Consider the following 22,593-nt stretch of genomic DNA (forward strand, 5'->3'; position numbering starts at 1 on the left):
CTGCATTTTTTTTAAATCATCAATTTTTATCCATGGTACTGGATTTTATTGGTACTGTGGTGTAAATTAGAGAAAAATTAGTCTTGTATTTGGAATTTTCACAGGATCTCTGCCTACAGTATTATATTAAAATTAGGGCGATTAAAAAAATTAATCGTGATTAATCGCACTGATAAATAATAGAATTCCATTTATTTAAATATTTTTGGATGTTTTCTACATTTTCAAATATATTGATTTCAATTACAACACAGAACAAAAAGTGTACAGTGCTCAATTTATATTTATTACAAATATTTGCACTGTAAAAAACAAAATAGTGTTTTTCAATTCACCTAAGTACTGTAGTGCAATCTCTTTATCATGAAAGTTGAATTTACAAATGTAGAATTATGTACAAAAAAAAATCCACATCAGAGTGTTGTTCTTTTAAGACTTCTGAAAGCATGCTCCACACCTCATTCCTCTCAGATTTTGGAAGGCACTTCAGATTCTTAAATCTTGGGTTGAGTGTTTTAGCTATCTTCAGAAATTTCACATTGGTATCTTATTTGCATTTTGTCAAATTTGAAGTGAAAGTGTTCTTTAAACGAACAACATGTGCTGGGTCATCATCTGAGACTGCTGTAACATAAAATATATGGCAGAATGCAGGTAAAACAGAGCAGGAGACATACAATTCTCCCCCATGGAGTTCAGTCACAAATTTAATGAACACATTTTTTTTAAATGAGCGTCACCAGCATGGAAGCATATCCTCTGGAATGGTGGCTGAAGCATGAAAAGGCATCTGACTCTTTAGCACATTTGGTATGTAAATATCTTGTGACACCAGCTACAACAGTGCCATGCAAACACACCTGTTCTCACGTACAGGTGACATTGTAATTAAGACGTGAGCAGCATTATCTCCCATAAATGTAAGCAAACTTGTTTCTCTTAGCAATTGGCTGAACAAGAAGTAGGACTGAGTGTACTTGTAGGCTCAAAACAATGTAAAACTTTAGTTTTTGAGTGCAGTTATGCAACAACAAAAACTACATTTGTAAGTAGCACTTTCAAGATAAAGAGATTGCAATATAGTACTTGTATGAGATGAATTGAAAAATACTATTTCTTTTATTTTTTACAGGCAAATATTTGTAATAAAAATAATATAAGTGAGCACTGTGAACTTTGTATTCTGTGTTGTAATTGAAAGAGATATATTTGAAAATGTAGAAAAGTCATCCAAAAATATTTAATAAATTTCAATTGGTATTCTATTATTTAACAGTGCGATTAATCACGATTAATTTTTTGAGTTAATTGCATGAGTTAACTGCAATTAATCGACAGCCCTAATTAAAATATGGTATGTCCTGCATATTATCACAATTGTACAAACTGCATACTGTATTTTGGGTGGTTGTAGCTGGTAAATACACTATTTCCCCCCCAACTATTATGTGAAAGTCTGCAGACCTGTGCAAGTTAGTAAGTGGGTGTAAGGTTTAGATCAGTGGTTCTCAAAGCCGGTCCGCCACTTGTTCAGGGAAAGCCCCTGGCAGGCCAGGCCGGTTTGTTTACCTGCCGCATCCGCAGGTTCGCCGCTCCAGGCCAATGGGGGCTGCGGGAAGCAGCGCAGGCTGAGGGATGTGCTGGCCGCCCTTCCCTCGCCTGGAGTGGCGAACCGCGGCCAGTGGGAGCCGCAATTGGCCGAACCTGCGGACGCGGCAGGTAAACAAACCGGCCCGGCCCGCCAGGAGCTTTCCCTGAACAAATGGCGGACTGGCTTTGAGAACCACTGGTTTATATTACTTCCCCAGGCACACTGGTTTAGATTTGCTGGCTGGAGTTTTGAGTGGAGCAGAGCAAAGTCTTTGTCTATACCCCATCCTGATCTGCCCGAATGCATAGAAAAGAGAGTAGCCTCAGAGGCTGCTCACCTCTTTGCACCTTTATAAAATGCAGGTAGCTTCTCAAAGGGAACAGTGGGCTTCTCAAAGTAACAGTCTGGCTCCTGATCTGTTCCCGCTACCCCTTGCTCAGGGCTTATGACAAAACCATAACTAAGCCATTTATCTGCAGGCTTTTCAAGACAAGGACCACATCTGGTCTTTTTTACTTGGCAAAACAACTAGAATACCTGTGGAAACAGTACACATGCTCAATAAGGAGTATGAAAATACAGACTGCAGTGGTTACAGGTTTATAAGCACATGGTTTTTCAGACTGTATTCCTGCTTACATTTAAATTCATTTTATCAATCCTTAAGGTTTGGTTTGACACGATTATTCCCATATCTCATTGGTACTTACAGATCTGTCCAATTGGCTGTGGCATCCTGAAGTACGGGCTTCCTCATGGCTGCTGCTCCTTAGCTCAGTTGAAGTGCTATTCAGAGCTCCATCATATCTTCCGTTTCTTAAGCCCACGGGAACTTACTGCCTACCTGCTCTCCCAACCTCCACTCCCCTTTCCTTTTGAAAGGCAAACAACAAAAGGGCTACTATTTATCAGCTCTTCATTTGATTTCCTCCGAGTAAATCAAGAGCAGCCCCTGGCTGTGAACTGGAGTTCCCGGGATTTTAGGAGTGTTATGACCCATGGTCTTACTACTATTTTTAATCTCATTAATATTGACAAACCAAACAGGTTTAGTCACTAGACAGATTTCTGATCAATAAATTACTCTGTTTAACATGGTTCAAAGTTAAGCTTTTATTCGGTTTTAAATTAAAAAAATAAATTTTGTTATTAAATGGGTCTAACTAATGTTTACATATTAGTTTACTTGCTTTAGAATACCACCAGAGAAACAATTAACGTATACCACCCAAGCAAAAACCTTTGTTAGAAAGATCAACAGTGGCATAATTCAGTTAAACTGGAAAAAAAAAGTCTTAAATGTTTACAATGAATGTTAGAAGTAAACCTCTGGTTTTACTGCCATCCAAATCTAATTGCCATCTCAAAGTCAGTTGTATTCAGGATACTATACCACAGTGCTAATGTCATCAGCTTCTTCTGGTTTCTTTTGCCTGCTTGGCAGGGATTTCAAGTACTCAAGGTGCCTTCTTGCATCCTCTTGATTTTGCCGCACATAATAAACTACATAGGATATCACCATGGTGAACCAGCCAAACATGGTGACTAGCATGGCATAATCAGTAGTCTTTTTAGGAAGGTTACAAAGATCTGCATCATTGGCAGCATTGAGGAATGGTCTCCCAGCATGTTCATCTAACACAGAAGTCTTACAGATGACGTTGTTGGCTGTTTCATGGTTGGACGCCATGCTCCTCAGGACCTGCTGCAGAGTACAGTCACAGTGCCAAGGATTGTTTGCAATTCTGGCTCTGGCTTTTAAGTTATTGAAAGCATTTTTGTGCACACTTTGAATCCGGTTGTCAGACAAGTCCAAAGTCTGCAAGGTTTCTGCCACTCCTTTAAAGGCATGTTCATCTATAAATTCAATACCATTTTTGGATAAATTGAGGACTCTCAGTTGATGCAAGTCCTTAAAAATTTCATTTGGGATGGATGTTATCTGATTGGAGTCCAAATAAAGTAAGACTGTTTCAGGAGGAAGATCTCTGGGTATTTCCTTGAGATTTGCATTGCTACAACTGACATTTAAACCTCCAGAATGAGAACAAAGGCAGCCTTTTGGGCACATACTGGCAGAATGAAAGCACAGTATCATGAGGACAAAACTTTGTAAGAGCAGACACATGGAGAGGGAACGAGTTAACCACAGGTCTACCAAATGCATGCTGGGATGTCAGCATAATCACACGACCATTTCTCATTTACCCAACAGTAGTGGTAAAAGATTCTGTACAGCCAAAGCGTAGCTTCATTTTCTTCAGCAGAATTAGCAAAAATGGACTAATAGGTGGACTTCCTCATGGTCAGTATTCTTCTTAAAAATATACCTAAGGAGAGAAAAAAAGGTTCCTTAGATCGTACAATACAATCCAGATTAGTTCATTTAAAAGGAAATAAATGTAATCTAACTGAAAAGTAATGCACAATGGTCTATTATCCCATCAGCGCACAAGGGATTTACTCATCTAACTCCTATTAGCATTAATCTCAGTTTAATACTAAAATTGCAGCACATCTTTAAAAAGATAGACCACAACAGTTCTGAACTGCAGAGGTTTGGGTTTAATATCAGACAATTATTACAAGAAACAGTAGTTTGTTTTTATCACAGACTTACTAAAATAACAGCCATAAAACATAATTACATTTTCTAAGTTACAATAGAAGGCACATTAATAGGATTTACAGTTCAACACCAGCAAGAGTGACAAATAAGGCCAGTATTTTTGTGGTTAATGACCTCAAAATGAAATATTTCCTATTTTAAGTCCAAATTAGAGAATTTCCTTGAGGAAACATTTTTCTGAATGAATGCACTCATTATAAAAACAACTGAGACAAATATTGCTGGAAGGCACAGCACAAATCCATATTTCATGTGTGTATTTCCCCCCTCAATTCCATTTTTGCTTCTGAATGTTTTGAGTCTTCTAGTTCACGGAATGTTGCTAGAGATTTCTGGAGAGTTCTAAAGAAATAAATTTCATCTTCCATTTTCTGTCTAAAAAGATTTATTGTATATAAGTAACATACAGAAAACAGAAATAAAACAAATACAAACAAAAGAGACACACAGTATCATGTCTGTGCAATAAACAAAAACTCACTCGAGGTACACTATATCCCAATGGAAGATAAGAAAATGATTAATCTCTCTTAAGCCCTCTTCAGAGGGGAAAAGATGGAAATATGCAGAAGCATTTTCCTTTAACAGAAACACAAATTCGGACTATGATATGTTGACCTATAAGGATTCACAGACCACCTCATTTCCCCCCCTCCTCCCCATTATGCTAAACCATGAATTGCTAACCATTCCAAGCCCATTTGTTTTTATTCACACACTTTCTAGTCTTTTAGCAGCTCAGACATTTTCAAGCCTTCTGAGTTATATTTACATATACATGATATTTAACATGCCGGGGAGTCCAATGAAAACTGAAATCCCTATAGGGAGGGATTTGTGAGATTCCATGGGGAACAGAGGATATCTATGTTGCAGTCACTTCTGATTCTCTTTCTCAATCAACAATCTCAGTGCATGGTATTTCGTAAGAACTAATGACTAGCTGATTACAATGTTGAGCCCTTTTTGAGGCTAAGATGGAACAGGGAGGTGCTAACGTTGGCAGCTCCATAGTGTGGGTCTGCCACCATGCCTGTGGTGGTGGGAGCTGCTGCAAGAGGAACTCTTCTCCACTAGGTCAGTCAACAACCCCATGGTCCCTGCCAGCTACTCCAGCAGCACATGAGGAGGTGGACAAGCTGCTCCTGCACTGAATAACTGCAGCCCTCCTCTCCCCACCAGAGCCTGCTTGCCCAGCCCCAGCTTGGAGCATGAAGAGTTGACACAGGCCCTGCACACTACTAAGGAAAAACAGGCTGCCCTGACCTTCCCTGCCCACCCAAAAGTCAGGGCAGACTCATTTCCCCACCACATAACAGGTAGGAGAGATTTATGTTCCTTCATTTTTTTGTCTGACCATAGGTTGAATTAAAACCTATACAGAGAATTCCCATCACAGGAGTATTTGGGCTCAAATTAAATTAAACAGTGCAAGAACATTCTCCAAAAATAGGGAACAGGTGCTGATTCTTAGAATACACCCCACTCTTCACGAAGAACCTCACCCCTCACAGAAACAGGAGGATGCCAAAGAAAGAGAACCCTATAAGCAGTGGGACACTAATACACACAGTCAGGGAAAATCCTGACCACAAAGCATCTGTAACCATGGCCTAGAAGTGGAAAGACTCAGGCCCTACCATGCAATATATATCCTTTTCACTGTGAACTTGTTCCTTCCTGCCAAGTATTTCTTAATAATTAAAATGACTGTTTCTCCACTCCTTCCTGTGAGGCATACCATGTACCATAAACAAGGTCACTGGTACTGACATTAGGTCACTGATCTGGCTCAGCATCAAAAAGGTGATAAACATGGTCTTGCTACCTACTGCTCATACACTGCAACTTTTTACTAACAAGTAATACTGGAATCCTTACTACAGGAATATCCAACAGCAATAAGACTCCCCCCTCAAGCTGTTTCAAGTAGCCTGCAGGCATCTCAGTTGCTGATTTCACAACATAAGCATTATCATTGTCCTCCTCACCAGGGCCTGAGGCTCAGGCAATACATATATTAGCCTGTATTGAAATGAGTATTCAATATATCCTGGTGGGAAAACAAAGCATACATTGATTGTTAGCATATACCTGGATGTACAGCTACAACAGTGTTTTCCATAACATGAGTTAATATCAATAATATGGTTATGAAAGTGCAAGAATTAGCTTTATGAACTGTGAAGCATTTGATAGTTATCAATCCAATGAAAAATAATTTGTCAGACAACAGATGCATGGCACCATATTCTAACATGATGTTACCTGACTACTGTTTAATGAATGCAGAATATTAATTATAATGGTAATAGTCTGCAAGCAATTCCACTTACATAGCTCTCCAAAAGGATTCCTGCTATGTCTCCATGTCTAAGATCCTGAGGGTCGTGTACAGGAAAGTAAGAGATGGGTGACATTTCAAAGAGAGCTGGAGTCCACCCAAGCAAACAGGTTCACAAATCCCATGCTGAACTCTAAGAACGCTGATAAGCATCATGGTGCAGAATAGCAGCAAATGTTTCTACCTTCCTGCCCCCTGAACGTTACTCTATAGTGACTCTGGCCAGAGTGGTCACAACCCTACAAATTGCAACTTGAGAAATAATGTGATCGTTATTCTAAGCTCAATGTACTCTTGAGATTGCTGACAAAGGTTATGCAGGAGGCCAGTTATGACTACTGCTCGTTGTGCTAAGATATGCTTGTTTTAATTTTACATCCTCCACACCTCTTCCCTCACCACTTAACCCCTCATTAGTCCATTTCATCCACCAGTTATGTTCTTTTGTAACCTACTTTGTAAGCTTTTTGAAACAGGTACTGACTTTTTAAGTATTCTGCACAGTGTCTAGCATTATGGAGGGATGATCTCTGATTGGAGTCTACTGGTGCTATGGAAATACAAATAAACAAATAATAATAAAGAGAAAGCATCTAATCCAAGTAGCTGACTGATGTAAAGGACATGAATGCTTTAGAAATGTCCTAAACTTATTAATTCTTATTACATTATTCATACAAAGAATTATCCTCACATTTATGTGTTATTCATTGTCAGCTAATAAAAGCAACAATCAACAATCTCAGTGCATGGTATTTCTTAAGAATTAATGACTAGCTAGGGATGACCGTCCTTAGCTGTACCTTTTCCTCCCCATTCTCTTCTATACAAATGCTACAAGTCTAAATACTAAGATGGGTGAACTAGACTGCCTGGCATTAAATGAGGACATTGATAGAATAGGTCCATCACAGAAACTTGGTGGTATGAAGATAATCAATAGGACCAGTAATACCAGTGTACAAAATATATAGGAATGACAGAGTAGGTCACATTGCTGGGGGAGTGGCACTGTGAAAAAAATGTGAAAAATGAACAAAAGCATAGAGTCAAATAAAGTAAAAATCTTAAATGAATCAAACTCTACCACAGAATTTCTATGCTTAAACAATAAGAGTATAGCTGTAGGAATATACTTATGACCACCTGACCAGGATGGTGACAGTGATTGTTAAATGCTCAGGGACATTATAGAGACTACAAAGGCAGGAAACACAATAATGGGGGATTTCAGCTATTCCCATATTAGCTGGGAAGGGATGCATAGATAAAATTTCTAGCCACCATTAATGACTGCTTCTTGGAGCAGCTAGTCCTGGAACCCACAAGGGGAGAGGCAATTCTTTATTTAGTCCTAAGTGGAGCACACAGAATGTAGTCCAAGAGGTGAATATAGCAGAACCACTCAGGAATAGCAACCGTCAAGTAATTAAATTTATCATCCTTGTTGGGGGAAAAATGTCAAAGAAACCCACCTTAGCAGCATTTAATTTCAAAAAGGGGAACTAAACAAAAATGAGGAAGGTAGTTAAATAAAAATTAAAAGGAACAGTCACAAGGGTGAAATGCCTGAAAATTGCATGGAGACTATTTAAAAACACCATAATAAAGGCTCAAACTAAATGAATACCCGAAATAAAAAAGAAAAACAGTACAAGGATCAAAAAATGCCACCATGGCTAAACATAAGAGTAAAAGGGGCAATTAGAGGCAAAAAGGCATCCTTTAAAAGCTGGAATTCAAATCCTAGTGAGAAAAATAGAAGGGAATATAAATTCAAGTATAATAAGGAAAGTATAGTAAGGCAGGCCAAAAAATAATTTAAAGAGCAACTAGCTAGGAACACAAAAACTAACAGCAAAAAATTGTTAAAATGTATCAGAAGCATAGGCGTGCGCACGGGGTGTGCCGGGTGTGCCCAGGCACACCCTAATGCAGGGGTGGGCAAATGGCTCCACTCCCCGGCGCAACAAGCCGCAGGGTCCGCGCTCCCGGGCCAGAGCGCCCAGCCGAGCGCAGCAAGCCGCCGGCCCCTTCCCCGCCTTCCTCCCTCCCCTGGAGCCATGTTGCCGCGCACGCAGCGCTCTGGGGGCCGGGGCTGCGCACTCCCGCGGGGCAGCGTTTGGCTCCGCGGTGAGGCAGACATGCTCCCCCCTCCCCTGGAGCCATGCCGCCGTGTGCAGCGCTCTGGGGGCCGGGGCTCCGCGGGGAGTCAGACACGCTCCCCCCTCCCCTGGAGCCATGCCGCCACGCGCACAGTGCTCTGGGGGCCGGGACTGCGCGCTCCCACGGGGCAGTGTTTGGCTCCGCGGGAAGGCTAGGAGCCTCATCTCATGGTAAGGGGTCCGGGGCCAGGGGGGTTGGATAAGGGGTGGGGGCAGTCAGGGGACAGGATGGGTTGGATAGGGGGTGGGATCCCGGGGGGTGGAGGTGGTTAGGGGCAGGGGATCTCTGGAGGGGCAGTCAGGGAGCAGGGGAGATTGGATGGGGCATGGGAGTCCCGGGATCTCTCAGGGGGTGGGGGGTGGATAGGGGTCAGGGCAGTCAGGGGACAGGGAGCAAGGAGGGTCCTGGGAGGGCAGTTAGTTCGGGGGGGTCTCTGGAGGGGATGGTCAGGGGACAAGGAGCTGGGGGGGGTTGTATGAGTCAGGAGTTCTGGGGGGGGCTGTCAGGAGGCAGGGGTGTGGAGAGGGGTTGGGGGAGGCAGGGAGTGGGGGGGGTATGGGTCGGGAGTTTGGGGGGTCCTGTCAGGGGGCGGGGAGCAGTTGGATGGGCGTGGGAGTCCCGGGGGTCTGTCTGGGGGCGGGGGTGTGGATAAGGCTCGGGGCAGTCAGGGGACAGGTAGGGGGTAGGGTCCTAGGGGGGCAGTCAGGGGACAAGGAGCAGGGAGGCTTAGGTAGGGGGTGGAGTCCTGGGGGGCAGTTAGGGGCAGGGGTCCCAGGAGGTGGTAGTCGGCGGGGACAAGGAGCAGGGGGGGTTGGGGATTCTGAGGGGGGAAGTCAGGGGGCGGGAAATAGGAGGAAGTGGATGGGGGCGGGACTAGGGCAGGGCGGGGCTCCCTGGGTGCACACCCTAATGAAATGGGCTGCACACACCTATGATCAGAAGCAAGAAGCCTGCCAAATGATCAGTGGGGCCACTAGACATTTGAGGTGCTAAAAGAGCACTCAAGGAAGACCAGGCCATTGCAGAAAAGCTAAATGGATTATTTGCATCGGTCTTCACTGCAGAGGATGTGAGGGAGATTCCCAGACCTGAGCCATTCATTTTAGGTGACAAATCTCAGGAACTGTCCTAGATTGAGGTGTCAATAGAGGACACTTCGGAACAAAATGATAAATTAAACAGTAATAAATTACCAGGACCAGATGATATTACCCAAGAGTTTTGAAGAAATTCATATGAAATTGCAGAACTAATAACTGTGGTATGTAACCTATTGCTTAAATCAGCATCTGTAGCAGATGACTGGAGGGTAACTAATATAACACGGATTTTAAAAAAGAGGCTCCAGATGTGATCCTGGCAATTACATGCCGGTAAGCCTAACTTCAGTACCAGGCAATTTGATTGAAACTATAGTAAATTATCAGACACATAGATGAACACAATATGTTGGGGAACAGACAACATAGCTTTTGTAAAAGGAAATCATGGCTCGCTAATCTAATAGAGTTCTAATAGAGGTAGTCAACTAGTATGTGGACAAGTGTGATCCAGTCAATAAAGTGTACTTAGACTTTCAGAAAGCCTTTGACAAGGTCCCTTATCAAAGGCTTTTAAGCAAAGTAAGCACTCATGGGATGAGAGAGAAGGTCCTCTCATGGACCAGTAACTGGTTAAAAGATAGGAAACAAAGGATAGGAATAAATGGCCAGTTTTCACAATGGAAAGAAGTCAATACCAGGGTCCCCCAAGGATCTGTACTGGGACCTGTGCTGTCCAACATATTCATAAATGACCTGGAAAAGGGGGTGAACAGTGAAGTGGCAAAATTTGCAGACGATACAAAATTATTCAAGACAGTTAAGTCCAAAGCTGACTGCAAAATGTTACAAAGAGGTCTCACAAAACTGGGTGACTGGGAAACAAAATAGCAGATTAAAGTCAATCTTGATAAGTGCAAAGCAATGAACATTGAAAAAAAATAATCCCAACCATACATACAAATTGATGGGGTCTAAATTAGCTGTTACCACTCAAGAAAGAGATCTTGGAGTCCTTGTGGATAGTTCTCTGAAAACATTCGCTAAATGTGCAGTGGCAGTCAAAAAAGCTAACAGAATATTAAGAACCATTAGGAAAGGGATAGATAATAAAACAGAAAACATCATAATGCCTCCATAGACATCTATGGTACGCCCAGACCTTGAACACTGCATGCTGTTCTGGTCTCCCTGTCTCAGAAAAGAACATTAAAATTAGAGGGGGGGGGGGAAAGACAGAGAAGGGCAATGAAAATGGTTAGGGGTATGGAACAGCTTTCATTTGAGGAGAGATTAAAGAGACTGGGACTGTTCAGTTTAGAAAACAGACAACCATGAGGGAATATGAGAGAGATCTATAAAGTCATGAATGATATGGCAAAAGTGAAAGTGAATAAGAAAGTGACCTCTGCATATAACACAAGAAGTAGAGGTCACTATGAAATTAATAGGCAGCAGGTTTAAAACAAACAAAAGGAAGTACTTCTTCACACAATGCACAGTCAACCTGTGGAACTCTTTGCCCGGGGATGGGTTGTGAAGGCCAAAACTACAATGTGAGCTGGTAACATGGCTGTGATTTCAAAAATTACCAATGATCATCTCGTGTCTGTTGAGATCCTCTACAAAGTAATAAATAGTTAAATCTAACAACTGATAAACTAAAACAATCTCAAACGAAAACTCACAGCGTACATTAGAGACAGCCTAGAATCAGGAGTGCACTAAAACACTCATTTTGGTCTAGTCTCAAACTTACTAGTTCCTTAGGTGATGAGCACCTAAATTGCTGGGGCCAGGTTAATTAAAATTAATTAAAAGAGAGGAGTAAAATACACCATTCTGGTGAGCTGGCCTGGAGAAGCAGCTTTATCTTCTACTGGAGCTCCAGAGGAGCTCTGAAGGTGAAAGCCACAGTTGGGAGGTGCCAATCCAAGTACATTCCCTAACCACATTCCCTTCCTGGCTAACCTGTTTCACTGTCTGCCATGATACAAGGGATGTTTTGACCACTTTCACATCTCCTGATGGGTCTTCTACCAGCAGGGAACTGTGCCAGGTGCTGTGCTGGTGCTCTGGGACAAACCTAGCCCCCTGGGTCAGATTTTGCCTTTGTTTTACCCATGAAATGCAAATTACCCGCCACTTAACTCAGTGAGTTCAGAATTTGGCCTTAGGAGCAGTCGTAATTATGAAAATTTGGGCTCTTTGTTCCAAATAAATCAAAACACTTTCCACCTAAAGGAACAAGTTGAATGAGGTCACAGGAAAAGCTAGTGTATCTTCTTATCCTGCCCCCAATACTCTCTCCAAGGAAATGGAAGATGGCAGCATCCATTTCAATCTCAGAAACTTTTCAGCAGATATTGCACATAGGTGAAAAGCATAAACACAGTGATATCCATTTGAGACAGTTCAGATTATGAACTTATTCAGGGCCCTTTCGCCCAATACTAGAAAGATACCCACAATGTTATTAGAGATGAAAACGTTAAACACAAAGCACTAAGTCTAAGATGTATTGAACTTAAGTCATGCCACATGCAAACGATACTTGATACTATACTTGTGATAGACATATAACTTGTATAGATCATACTTATGGAGAGAAGTCCCATGATCCTCATATCACTTCTGTTTTTTTTCTTTCTTTTCAGTAATGACTAGAATACTCTCCCCCCTTCAACCCGTTTCTACTGAAGAGCTAGATTCTAAGCTGGTATAAACTGGTGTAGCTCCACTGACTTCAAAGGATCTGGCCCACAGCTTTTATTTGTTCTTACTGATGTGGAGATTGTTACTGAGATCTGAGTGGAAATTCTTATTGCTGACGCTTATATGCTCAATTACTGACAATACCTCAGTTTCCATAAATTCGTCATGAAATTCACAATGCCCCAGTGACTAACTCACCTGATTTGGAAAGAATTGGTTTAATCACTGATTTAGTGGTTTAAAAAATTAAACCATTTGATTCTAGACACACTTTTAAAAAACTTGAAAAACAACCAGATGCTTTGCTGTTGCTAATTTTAGACATGGTACTCTAAAAAGTTCTACATGGAGTTCCATGTTTATTATGGCTCACTGATTCCATATCCAATTTCTCTAGTTTGTAGGTTTTTTTGGTTTTGTTTTGTTTTTTAAAAGAGTGGGTTTCCTCCTACAACTGATAGCCCTGAACGAACAGCCTTGTGCTCCAAATGTCAAGCCAGGTTCTTTCCTCCTCACACATTACCACCACCAGTAATAGAGATGTTGAAGACTAAATTATGCCTTCAGTTTTGCATGGACAACTCTACTGTCTTCTAAACAGACCCTCAGTTACAGCTGTGCACCCCATTAGCCTTCAATACAACCTAAAGGACCCAGCTTGACTTTTTAGTCCAGTCTGAGTTTGCAGCTGACATTTAGAGAAACTATCCTTTTATTTATCAGAGGGGTAGCTGTGTTTGCTGCTTTTACAGATCCAGACTAAGAGTCCTGTGGCACCTTATAGACTAACAGATGTATTGGAGCATGAGCTTTCGTGGGTGAATACCCACTTTGTCGGATGCATGTAGTGGAAATTTCCAGAGGCAGGTATAAATATGCACTCACTCTTGCTTGCATATTTATACCTGCCTCTGGAAATTTCCACTACATGCATCCGACAAAGTGAGTATTCACCCACAAGAGCTTATGCTCCAATATGTCTGTTAGTCTATAAGGTGCCACAGGACTCTTTGCTGCTATCATTTTACTTGTAAATTAATGTTGCACAAAAACAAAGAATTCCACAATCTGATTTTTACAGTCATTTTTCAGAGCAAACTAGAACTTAAAATAAAACAACAACAAAATGGCTGAGATAACACATTAAGAAGGTAGCATAGTTAGTAAACTTACTGTTTTACCAGATTTCCAAGTGATAACTGAAATGCTCTGCGTCTGATGAAGTGGGCATTCACCCACGAAAGCTTATGCTCCAATACTTCTGTTAGTCTTAAAGGTGCCACAGGACCCTCTGTTGCTTTTTACAGATTCAGACTAACATGGCTACCCCTCTGTTACTTGAAATGCTCTTCCAATTTTAAAAAGATACATCATGAGTTTCCAACAAAAAGGCAGAAAATTAGATATATTGGTAGATAGAAAAGATATGCTCATTAATGAATCTGGCCTATTTTCCTCACTGACAAAAATGGATATTTCCCATTGTTCTAAAATTGCCATATTACATTTTTTAAAGTTAGCTCAATGGAAAAAAAAGTGTTATTGAACACAGCTCCAGCCTCACGATGTGGGTATTTTATAGCAAACACACCGCATACCCATATTATCCATATCCAAAGACAGATTTTGTAGCTTCACTTTTCTTTTATGTCATTAATATTCTTATAAACTATACATACTATCATATCTCTACAAATACTACCTTGTGAGTAGTACTGGTGAGAGAGAACCACCACATGTAGCTAAAACTCAGAACCTGAATTCAGTAGGGAAGAGCAAACAGAGTTCACCCTCTCCCGCAAAGTGAGAGATTTACTTTACTAAAAAGAGTAAGGAAAATAGGACAAAAGGGAAGGGGAATTTATCCTTCTTAAACACTAGATTGTGGCTTTTAGGCCCTCAGGTGAATTGGTGGGAGCAGTACAGATTTTATTGCAACAGTGGTAGTGACCACAGACATTGTGCTTATGAGGAGCCAACACAGGCAGAATGTCTGTGGAGGGACTCTACTGACAAGGGGTGAAGCTTACACTTCATCCTTCACCAGACTCAGACCACAAGCTGGTACACAGTGCCAAGGCCCTAGCCACGTTCCTGTCCAGCCACAATCCCTCCAGTGTGTGTGATGCTTTGTGTTGCCCTGTAACTCTCCTATACTCTAGGTTTGAGGGCACAAACATCTGGATTCTAGCTGCCCCCTGAGCCTGTGCAAACGGAGAGGGAACATTTCCATGAACTTTCTCCCCACTCTGCTTGGGAATAGCTAGAAGCCATCCACAGATGTTTAAAAATATTGGTGAGGAGATATTGAGCCTCCAAGTACAGGTCTGAATTTAGTCCAGGCTAGTAGTGTCCAAACGTCATTACCAACTGACTGTTCAGAGGTTAGCGTACATGAAATAAGTTAATGATTTTAGTTCAGTTCCTTGCAGACAGAGGTGCATATCACAAAACCCGTCATTATGTTTTGACAGTCTTAGAAAAGGCAAAAGACTGAGTGGGTACGGAGACTGCATTTCCTCTACGGTTAGGGATGATGCCTGCAAAATGGGAGTTGAGGATTACTGGCAGGATAGTGGAGAAAAGTTTGCATCACGATGTGCTTGTGCTTTACCAGTTCTGTGCCTAGCAGACTGTAGTCTTTATAGGTATCAATCTGGCTTCTTTCACAAGCAATACATTCACTTAAAAAGGAAAAAAAAAGTTTACTATCTGAGCTGTACAATACAATTCTTAAAGTGCCTGGGTAACACATTCAGGGTAGATTTCTGAAGCAAGAATACAGTGTAAGAAATTAGAATCTGGTCTTCAGTCTCTGCATGGAGGGTACTGGCAACCTTAGCTTTCGGTGCAGCTTTCCCTGGTGGTGGGTTCACCAAACATCATATTATTATTTATTTATATTACCGTAGTGTCTAGAAGCCCTAGTCATGTACCAGGTTCCCACTGTGCTATGCACTGTACTAACAGAACAAAGTGACAGTCCCTGCCCTCAGGAGCTTACAATCTAAATATAAGACAAGAGACAATAGATGGATATAGATGGACAGGGGGATAAAAGGAATCGACATAATAGCCAGTGATCTCAGCACATCAGCAGCCTCACCGTTGTCAAGATTTTGTAGGCATTAAGGCAAAGGAGAGATTTAAGGAAGGATCTGAAGGTGGATAATGAGATCATTTTGCAGATGTTTGCAGGGAGCACCTCCCAAAGATGAGGGGCAGCATGGGAGAAAGCACAAAGGTACTTGTTTGAAAATTTAGCAAGTGGGCAATGGAGTCTGGCATCACGGGCTGCTTCTAGAGGAGCATCAACAGCGAAGGAGAGAGAGGACAGTCGTGGTCAATCCCCACCCTACCTAGCTGATGGCACAAGTGGCTGATGGCTGCCTTGGAGGCAAGTAATCAGTAGTACTACACAGGGCAATCTTGAGAGAGATGCCAAGAGATGCTTAGAAGGTGCTAAGTGCCCTAAGCTCCCAAATGAAAGTCTATGACGGTGGAGTATTTTCAGCAGTTTACAGAACTAAGCCCTTATGCAGTTAGAAAAACATGAATAAAAGCTAACAGCAAATGAGGTAGGAGAAATAAAGTGCAGGAGAGATCACTGATTCAATGAATAATAGAAATGTCATGATTAATCAGTGTGAGCCTGAACTTCAATTACATAACAGATTCATTATCTAATGATATACCTAATGTACTCACACCATAATATTCTCCTAATACAGGACTTGAAATGTCAATGGACATTCTCAGTTCTTCAAGACTTCCATTATAAACATCTTTTTAACACCACATACCTGTCCACTAAACATTTTTAGTATAGAGGTATCTGTTATAAGAAACAGTTAATAGATCATAGGGTATGAATACTATTTCTTAACAATTATGGAGTAATAAAATAGTTAAGGAGAGCCTGCATGAACATTTTAAGCTATAATTACTTTCTGATAGCGAGATCACTGAATGTATTGCTCCTGAACAGATTAACAGCTTACTTAATTATACTGTGTGGGCAAATGAATCAGCACTTTTAGACTGATGGATTGGGTTCATATTAAAAATGTATTTGACTTTTCTTTTTTTTCCTCTTGAAGCCAGAAATTAATTTCATAACTCTGAACTAACAAATAATTGTGTGAAGCAAATACAAGAAAAGCTCAGTATGGGGAAAAAAGCAATTACCTCTTTCTTCCAGGCTTTGTATGTTGCTTCTAATCTTGGAAGTGTTTTGTGGAAAACACACAGGTCAGAATGAGAATTGGTTTTCATGGGAGAAGCACAATAAAAAACAAACAAACAAAAAACCTACCAACCAACCAAAACAGCTGCCCAGGGTTGCTGTTAGGGATCTTTGAGTCCTGGCAAAGATTGAAAAGGGCTTTATTTGATTGTTTTGCTGCCACCATCCTTTACTTTGTAAGCTATTCAGTGATATCTACCTTTTCCTGATTCTCTCCTGTATCCCTTTCTTATAGTTTAGATCAGGGGTGACCAACTTGAGCCTGAGAAGGAGCAAGAATTTATCAATGTACATTGCCAAAGAGCCACAGTAATATGTCAGCAGCCCCCCCATTAGCTCCCCCACCATGCTCCCAGCAGCCCCGCCGATCAGCACCTCCCCCTCCCTCCCCACACCTCCCGATCAGCTGTTTCATGGGGTGCAAGAGGCTCTGCGGGAGAAGGGGGGAGGAGCAAGGGCACGGCAGGCTCAGGGGAGGGGGCAGGAAGGGGTGGAGTGGGGGTAGGGCCTGTGGCAGAGCCAGGGGTTGAGCAGTGAGCACCCCCCAGCACATTGGAAAGTTGGCACCTGCAGCTCCAGGCCCGGAGTCGGTGCCTAAACAAGGAGCCGCATATTAACTTCTGAAGAACCGCATGTGGCTCCAGAGCCACAGGTTGGCCACCCCTGGTTTAGGTGGACCATAATAGGCTAATCATCTCTCTTATATCTCCCACAAGCAATATATTCAACAGATGAATAAGCATAAGCAAGATTTCATATGCAATTTGACATAAAAACAGAAATATTATGCAAGGTGAACTTTTAATACAAACTGAACTCTCACTAAATAACTAGGTTTTACAAGTGTAACTCTTTAATTACCAGGATAAATTTTCAGACACTACAGCAATTACTCATGAAACAGACTCTAAAAACAGGTTTTCACTAGTGTTCAGTCACATCAGTAGGGTTCTTTCAGGTGATGAAGAGAAATGGCCCATTATTAACAATGATTATAAGCGAGTTTTCTGTTCCCATCTCAACTGCTTCGGAGGACAGTTTCATTGCTGTAGTGTAGATGAGACAAAAACATTTTCAGTACCACTACAGAACTCGAGACTATGAGGTCTCTGTGACAGGTTCGGTCACACAGACCCCCTTGAAGCTGTCACCTGACGTGCTGAGATTATCTCTGAGCCCGTTTTCCACTGCCAGCTTGGGACTCCAGAACCCTGCCTTGTTGAGCCAGACACGCTAGTCTGCTGCAACAGAGACCCAGGTCTAGTCCACGCCCCCAAAGCTGCAGGCTTTAACTGAAAACCAGTCAGTAAGTCACCTATCTCCAGCACAGAGACACATATGCCCCGACTCCGTGGGTGCTCTGGGGCTGGAGCACCCACGGGGAAAATTAGTGGGTGCTCTGCATCCACGGGCAGCCAAGCTTCCCTCCCTCTCCCCACCTCCTACTTTGCCTCCCCCCCCCCGCGAGCGTGCCGCTCCTCTGCCTACCTCCCAGCTCTTCCCGCCACCACCAAACAGCTATTTGGCGGCTCCAGAAGGGAGGGGGAGGAGCAGGAACATAGCACACTCAGGGGAGGAGGTGGGGAAGAGGCAGGACTGGGGCGGGGATTTGGGGAAGGAGTTGGACTAGGGGCAGGGAGGGGGCGGAGACTTGGGGAAGGGGTTGGAATGGGGGCATGGCAGGGGTCGGGCCTCATGGAAGGGGTGGAGTCAGGGCAGGGCCCGGGGCAAGGGGGAGGTCGAGCACCCACTAGCGGTAGCAGAAGTCGGCGCCTATGCCCAGACACCCAGTTTCCACTGGGATCGAAACCCCAAATAAATCTGTTTTACTCTGTATAATGATTATACAGGGTAACCTCATAAATTGTCTGCCCTCTATAACATTGATAGAGAGATATGCACAGCTGTTTGCTCTCCCAGGAATTAATCACTTACTCTGGGTTTACTAATAAACAAAAGTGATTTTATTAAGTATAAAAAGTAGGATTTAAATGGTTTCAAGTAATAACAGACAGAACAAAGTAAGTTACCAAGCAAAATAAAACACAACATGCAAGTCTAAGCCTAATACAGTAGGGAACTAAATGCAGGTAAATCTCACCCATAGAGATATTCCAATAAGCTTCTTTCACAGACTAGACCCCTTTCTAGTCCGGGCCCAATCCTGTCTCAGCCTAATACATTTAAGAAACTGAACACAAGTAAAGCTCACCCTCAGAGATGTTCCAATAAGTTTCTTTCACAGACTAGATTCCTTCTTAGTCTGGGCACAATCCTTTCCACTTTTACAGTTCTTGTTAGTTCCAGCTCAGGTGCTAACTAGGGGTTTTCTCATGACTGCAGCCCTCTTTGTTTTGTTCCACCCCCTTTTATAGCTTTGGCACAAGGCGGGAATCTTTTTTGTCTCTGGGTCCCCACCCCTCCTTTTAAAAGGAAAAGCACCAGGTTTAAGATGGATTCCAGTACCAGGTGACATGGTCACATGTCCTGAGAGATCCCAAGCCTCCATTCTTTCCGGCCTGACTCACAGGAACACAGGAAGGCTTACAAGTAAACAGAGCCATTTACAACCAATTGTTCTAGTTAATGGGAGCTATCAAAATCCTAAGTCACCAATAATGGCCCACACTTTGCATAGTTACAATGGTACTTCAGAGTAATACTTCATGTATCTAAAACTAGAAATAAGAATGATACATTTATACAAATAGGATGAACACACTCAGTAGATTATAAGCTTTGTAATGATACCTTACAAGAGACCTTTTGCATGAAGCATATTCCAGTTACATCATATTCACCCTTATTAAACATATTTCCATAAAACATATGGAATGCAACATCACAGTCTCAATCACATTTTCTGTAACAATGCGGAAAAAGATTTTGTCCCAGCAATTAAACCCTTTTCAGCAGCATTCTTTGGGTCCATCTACACTAGAAAAATGACAAAACCCTGAAACATTTTTTTCTAGTGTAGATGGACCCAAATACCAGTTCCACTCTCACAGCTGGTTCTGAGCTGGAAGTATCTGTGTTAGCTAGCCACTGAAGCAGGTTTCAGAAGGATCCGATAAACATTTTAGACATAAAAGGCCAACTTCACATATTTGCTTAGCTACTTCTCCTACATGATAGAGGAACATAAACGCCAAACTGAAAGAAACAAATGGCTCTTAATCAATACCTGCTTCTTATACTGGTCAATGGTGGATGCTTCAGGAAATGCATAAGTCCTCCCATAATGCACTTAATTCTGCAAAACCATACCATGAAAAATGTCTTCTTGACCTCAGATGGTGATCTGTGTATACATAAGCATTGATAGTCCTTGCAATTTTATCCTAGCTAGTGACTGCAGATGCTGTTCTTGTTCATATAAATATCTAACTCTTTTTCTAAAATATGTGGTGAGAAAGGCATCGTCCCAAACGGATGACTCTGTAAGTATATTTCTCTCTGAAGAGAAATGAGAACCAGATTAAAAATGAGATAATGCTCTCTAGACAAAGGCACTCATTCCCTTCTTCATCCTGTCATGTTCAGGCCTACCCAAGCCCCCTCCAAATGCTGCAGAATCTTATCAGACAGTGAATAGGCTACAGTAAAGACTTGTACAGTTCCATGTATGGTTAAACTAGGGGACTCCACATGACCATCTTTTAAGAATGCATTTAAATATGCTACTGATAATTTTCACCCAAGCATGCCATGGTCTCTTCTCCCAGATCATCACGCAGCCACTACACCCAGGCTTCCTCAGACACCATCCACAGTGGAAAAGAAGGCAAACAAGGTAAAACATATATAAGTAAAATGAGACAGGAAGAATAATGAGGTACAGTCTATGTTTAAGCACCTGCTAGTCTAGTTAGCACAATATTTATAAAGTGGGACTATTTGAAAAAAGCAATGAACAGCACGTATCAGTTACTTCACTGACACAGGAGAAGAAAATCAGAAAAAGCATCATTATAATTAGGCTGTGGAAGCTGTGCTGATAAAGTCAGTGAGGCAGCCATCAGCCCGCCAACCTGAAGGGAATATTCAGCAAGGAACACAGTAGTGACTACATAAAACTGACTACTGCATAACAAAGCTTCCAGAAAGCAGATTGAACAGTCTACTTCAAGATTTCCAAACATGGGGGAATTGGCATAGGCCCAGTGTAATAGACCCCACTGTAGAAAGCATGACTGGGGGGAAAGGAAGCATGGTCAGGAGCTGCAACATCTACCCAATCACTGACCACCATGACGGGGACTGATACCAGTCAGTGCAACTGAAAGCAAATAAGGGTTGTTGTGACAATTGGGCCTACAAATTTACCCCAACTGTGAGCTCAGCTGTAAAAAGAATGTTAAAGTTCATAAGATGTTACAATAACCTATAACTACAAATACTGATGGGAAAAAGAACAAAAGGGAGGCAAAATAACTGAATTAGTTGATCCTATTAAATAACTGCTTGTTAAATTATGCTTGTTAAAAAGAGAAGCCAGAAGTTAATGAGCCAAAATTAGTATGTCAGATATTAACCCTAACTGGAAATCAAAATAATGAGGGGATGGGCTACTCCACCCATCTCTCCCTTTTTGGGTCCTTAAAAGAAAACAGTTTTTATGGAGGAAGTACATAAGAACAAAAGGAAGAACAATGGAGGCTACAAATTGTCGGGCTCAACGGGTAGTGATCAATGGCTCCATGTCTAGTTGGCAGCCGGTATCAAGCGGAGTGCCCCAAGGGTCGGTCCTGGGGCCGGTTTTGTTCAATAGCTTCATTAATGATCTGGAGATGGCGTGGACTGCACCCTCAGCAAGTTTGCAGATGACACTAAACTGAGAGGAGTGGTAGATATGCTGGAGGGTAGAGATAGGATACAGAGGGACCTAGACAAATGAGAGCAGTGGTTCCCAAACTTTAACCACCTGTGAACCCCTTTCACTAAAATGTCAAGTCTCTCAAACCCCCTCCTAAAAATGAGTATTTCCAGGGATTTTCTCCTTTACCTGAGTATAAATTATAAAAGCAGTGACCTTGGAAATATAAAATTTGTTTTTATTACATGCTTTTTACACACTATTTATTATTATTATTTATTACAGTATTTTTATTATATTATGAAAACAGCAACACTCTTCCAAGATCTCACTTTCGTAGTTTGTATCATTTTGAATAAGCCTGTTATAAGACAAGGCTCCTATGTTTCATCAAGGAGTATCAGATGTGAAATAGCACGAAGGTATTTAAGAAACCAACTCAAAGAGTTCCTCCTACACAAGCATTCAGGTCTTGAGTAGTCCAGGCAAACAACGCACGTTACATCAAAGCTTAAACTTGTTCTTCATAATAATTTTTAAAATAATACTAGCTGCCTATTTAATTTTTAAAAACAGCAAAAAATATCCAGCTCCCTTTCCATTTCTTATAAGGAGTCTTTAAGTTTAAATCTCCTTGGTGTGATAGATATGCTTGCGTTGATCTGCTTAGCTCTTGGAAGTCCAGGGGCTCCGGTCTGCTGGACCAGTGCTGCCCGGGGTCCCTAGGGACAGCTCTGTCCGCCATTAGGGATTTTTTTCCCCGAGAACCCCCTATAACATTTCATGAACCCCCAGGGGTTCACAACCCCCAGTTTGGGAACCACTGAATTAGAGGATTGGAGCAAAAGAAATATGATGAGGTTCAACAAGGACAAGTGCAGAGTCCTGCACTTAGGACGGAAGAATCCCGTGCACTGCTACAGACTAGGGACCAAATGGCTACACAGCAGTTCTGCAGAAAAGGACCTAGGGGTTACAGTGGACGAGAAGCTGGATATGAGTCAACAGTGTGCTCATGTTGCCAAGAAGGCTAACGGCATTTT

At 41.9% G+C, this 22,593-nt stretch overlaps 1 protein-coding gene across 1 annotated transcript; it reads right to left on the reverse strand.

Moving 5' to 3' along the window:
- Window positions 1-2,978: 2,978 nt before the first annotated feature.
- Window positions 2,979-3,758, reverse strand: LRRC3B (leucine rich repeat containing 3B). The gene has a single exon (XM_065400026.1). It carries the CDS (start codon window positions 3,756-3,758, stop codon window positions 2,979-2,981), a length of 780 nt encoding a protein of 259 aa, XP_065256098.1.
- Window positions 3,759-22,593: the final 18,835 nt, after the last annotated feature.

Source organism: Emys orbicularis, chromosome 2, assembly GCF_028017835.1.
Source record: "Emys orbicularis isolate rEmyOrb1 chromosome 2, rEmyOrb1.hap1, whole genome shotgun sequence".
Classification (NCBI taxonomy): Eukaryota; Metazoa; Chordata; order Testudines; family Emydidae; genus Emys; species Emys orbicularis.

Excerpts from the sequence above, each read along its gene's own strand:
- LRRC3B (XM_065400026.1), bottom strand. The coding sequence starts at position 3,758 with ATGCATTTGGTAGACCTGTGGTTAACTCGTTCCCTCTCCATGTGTCTG.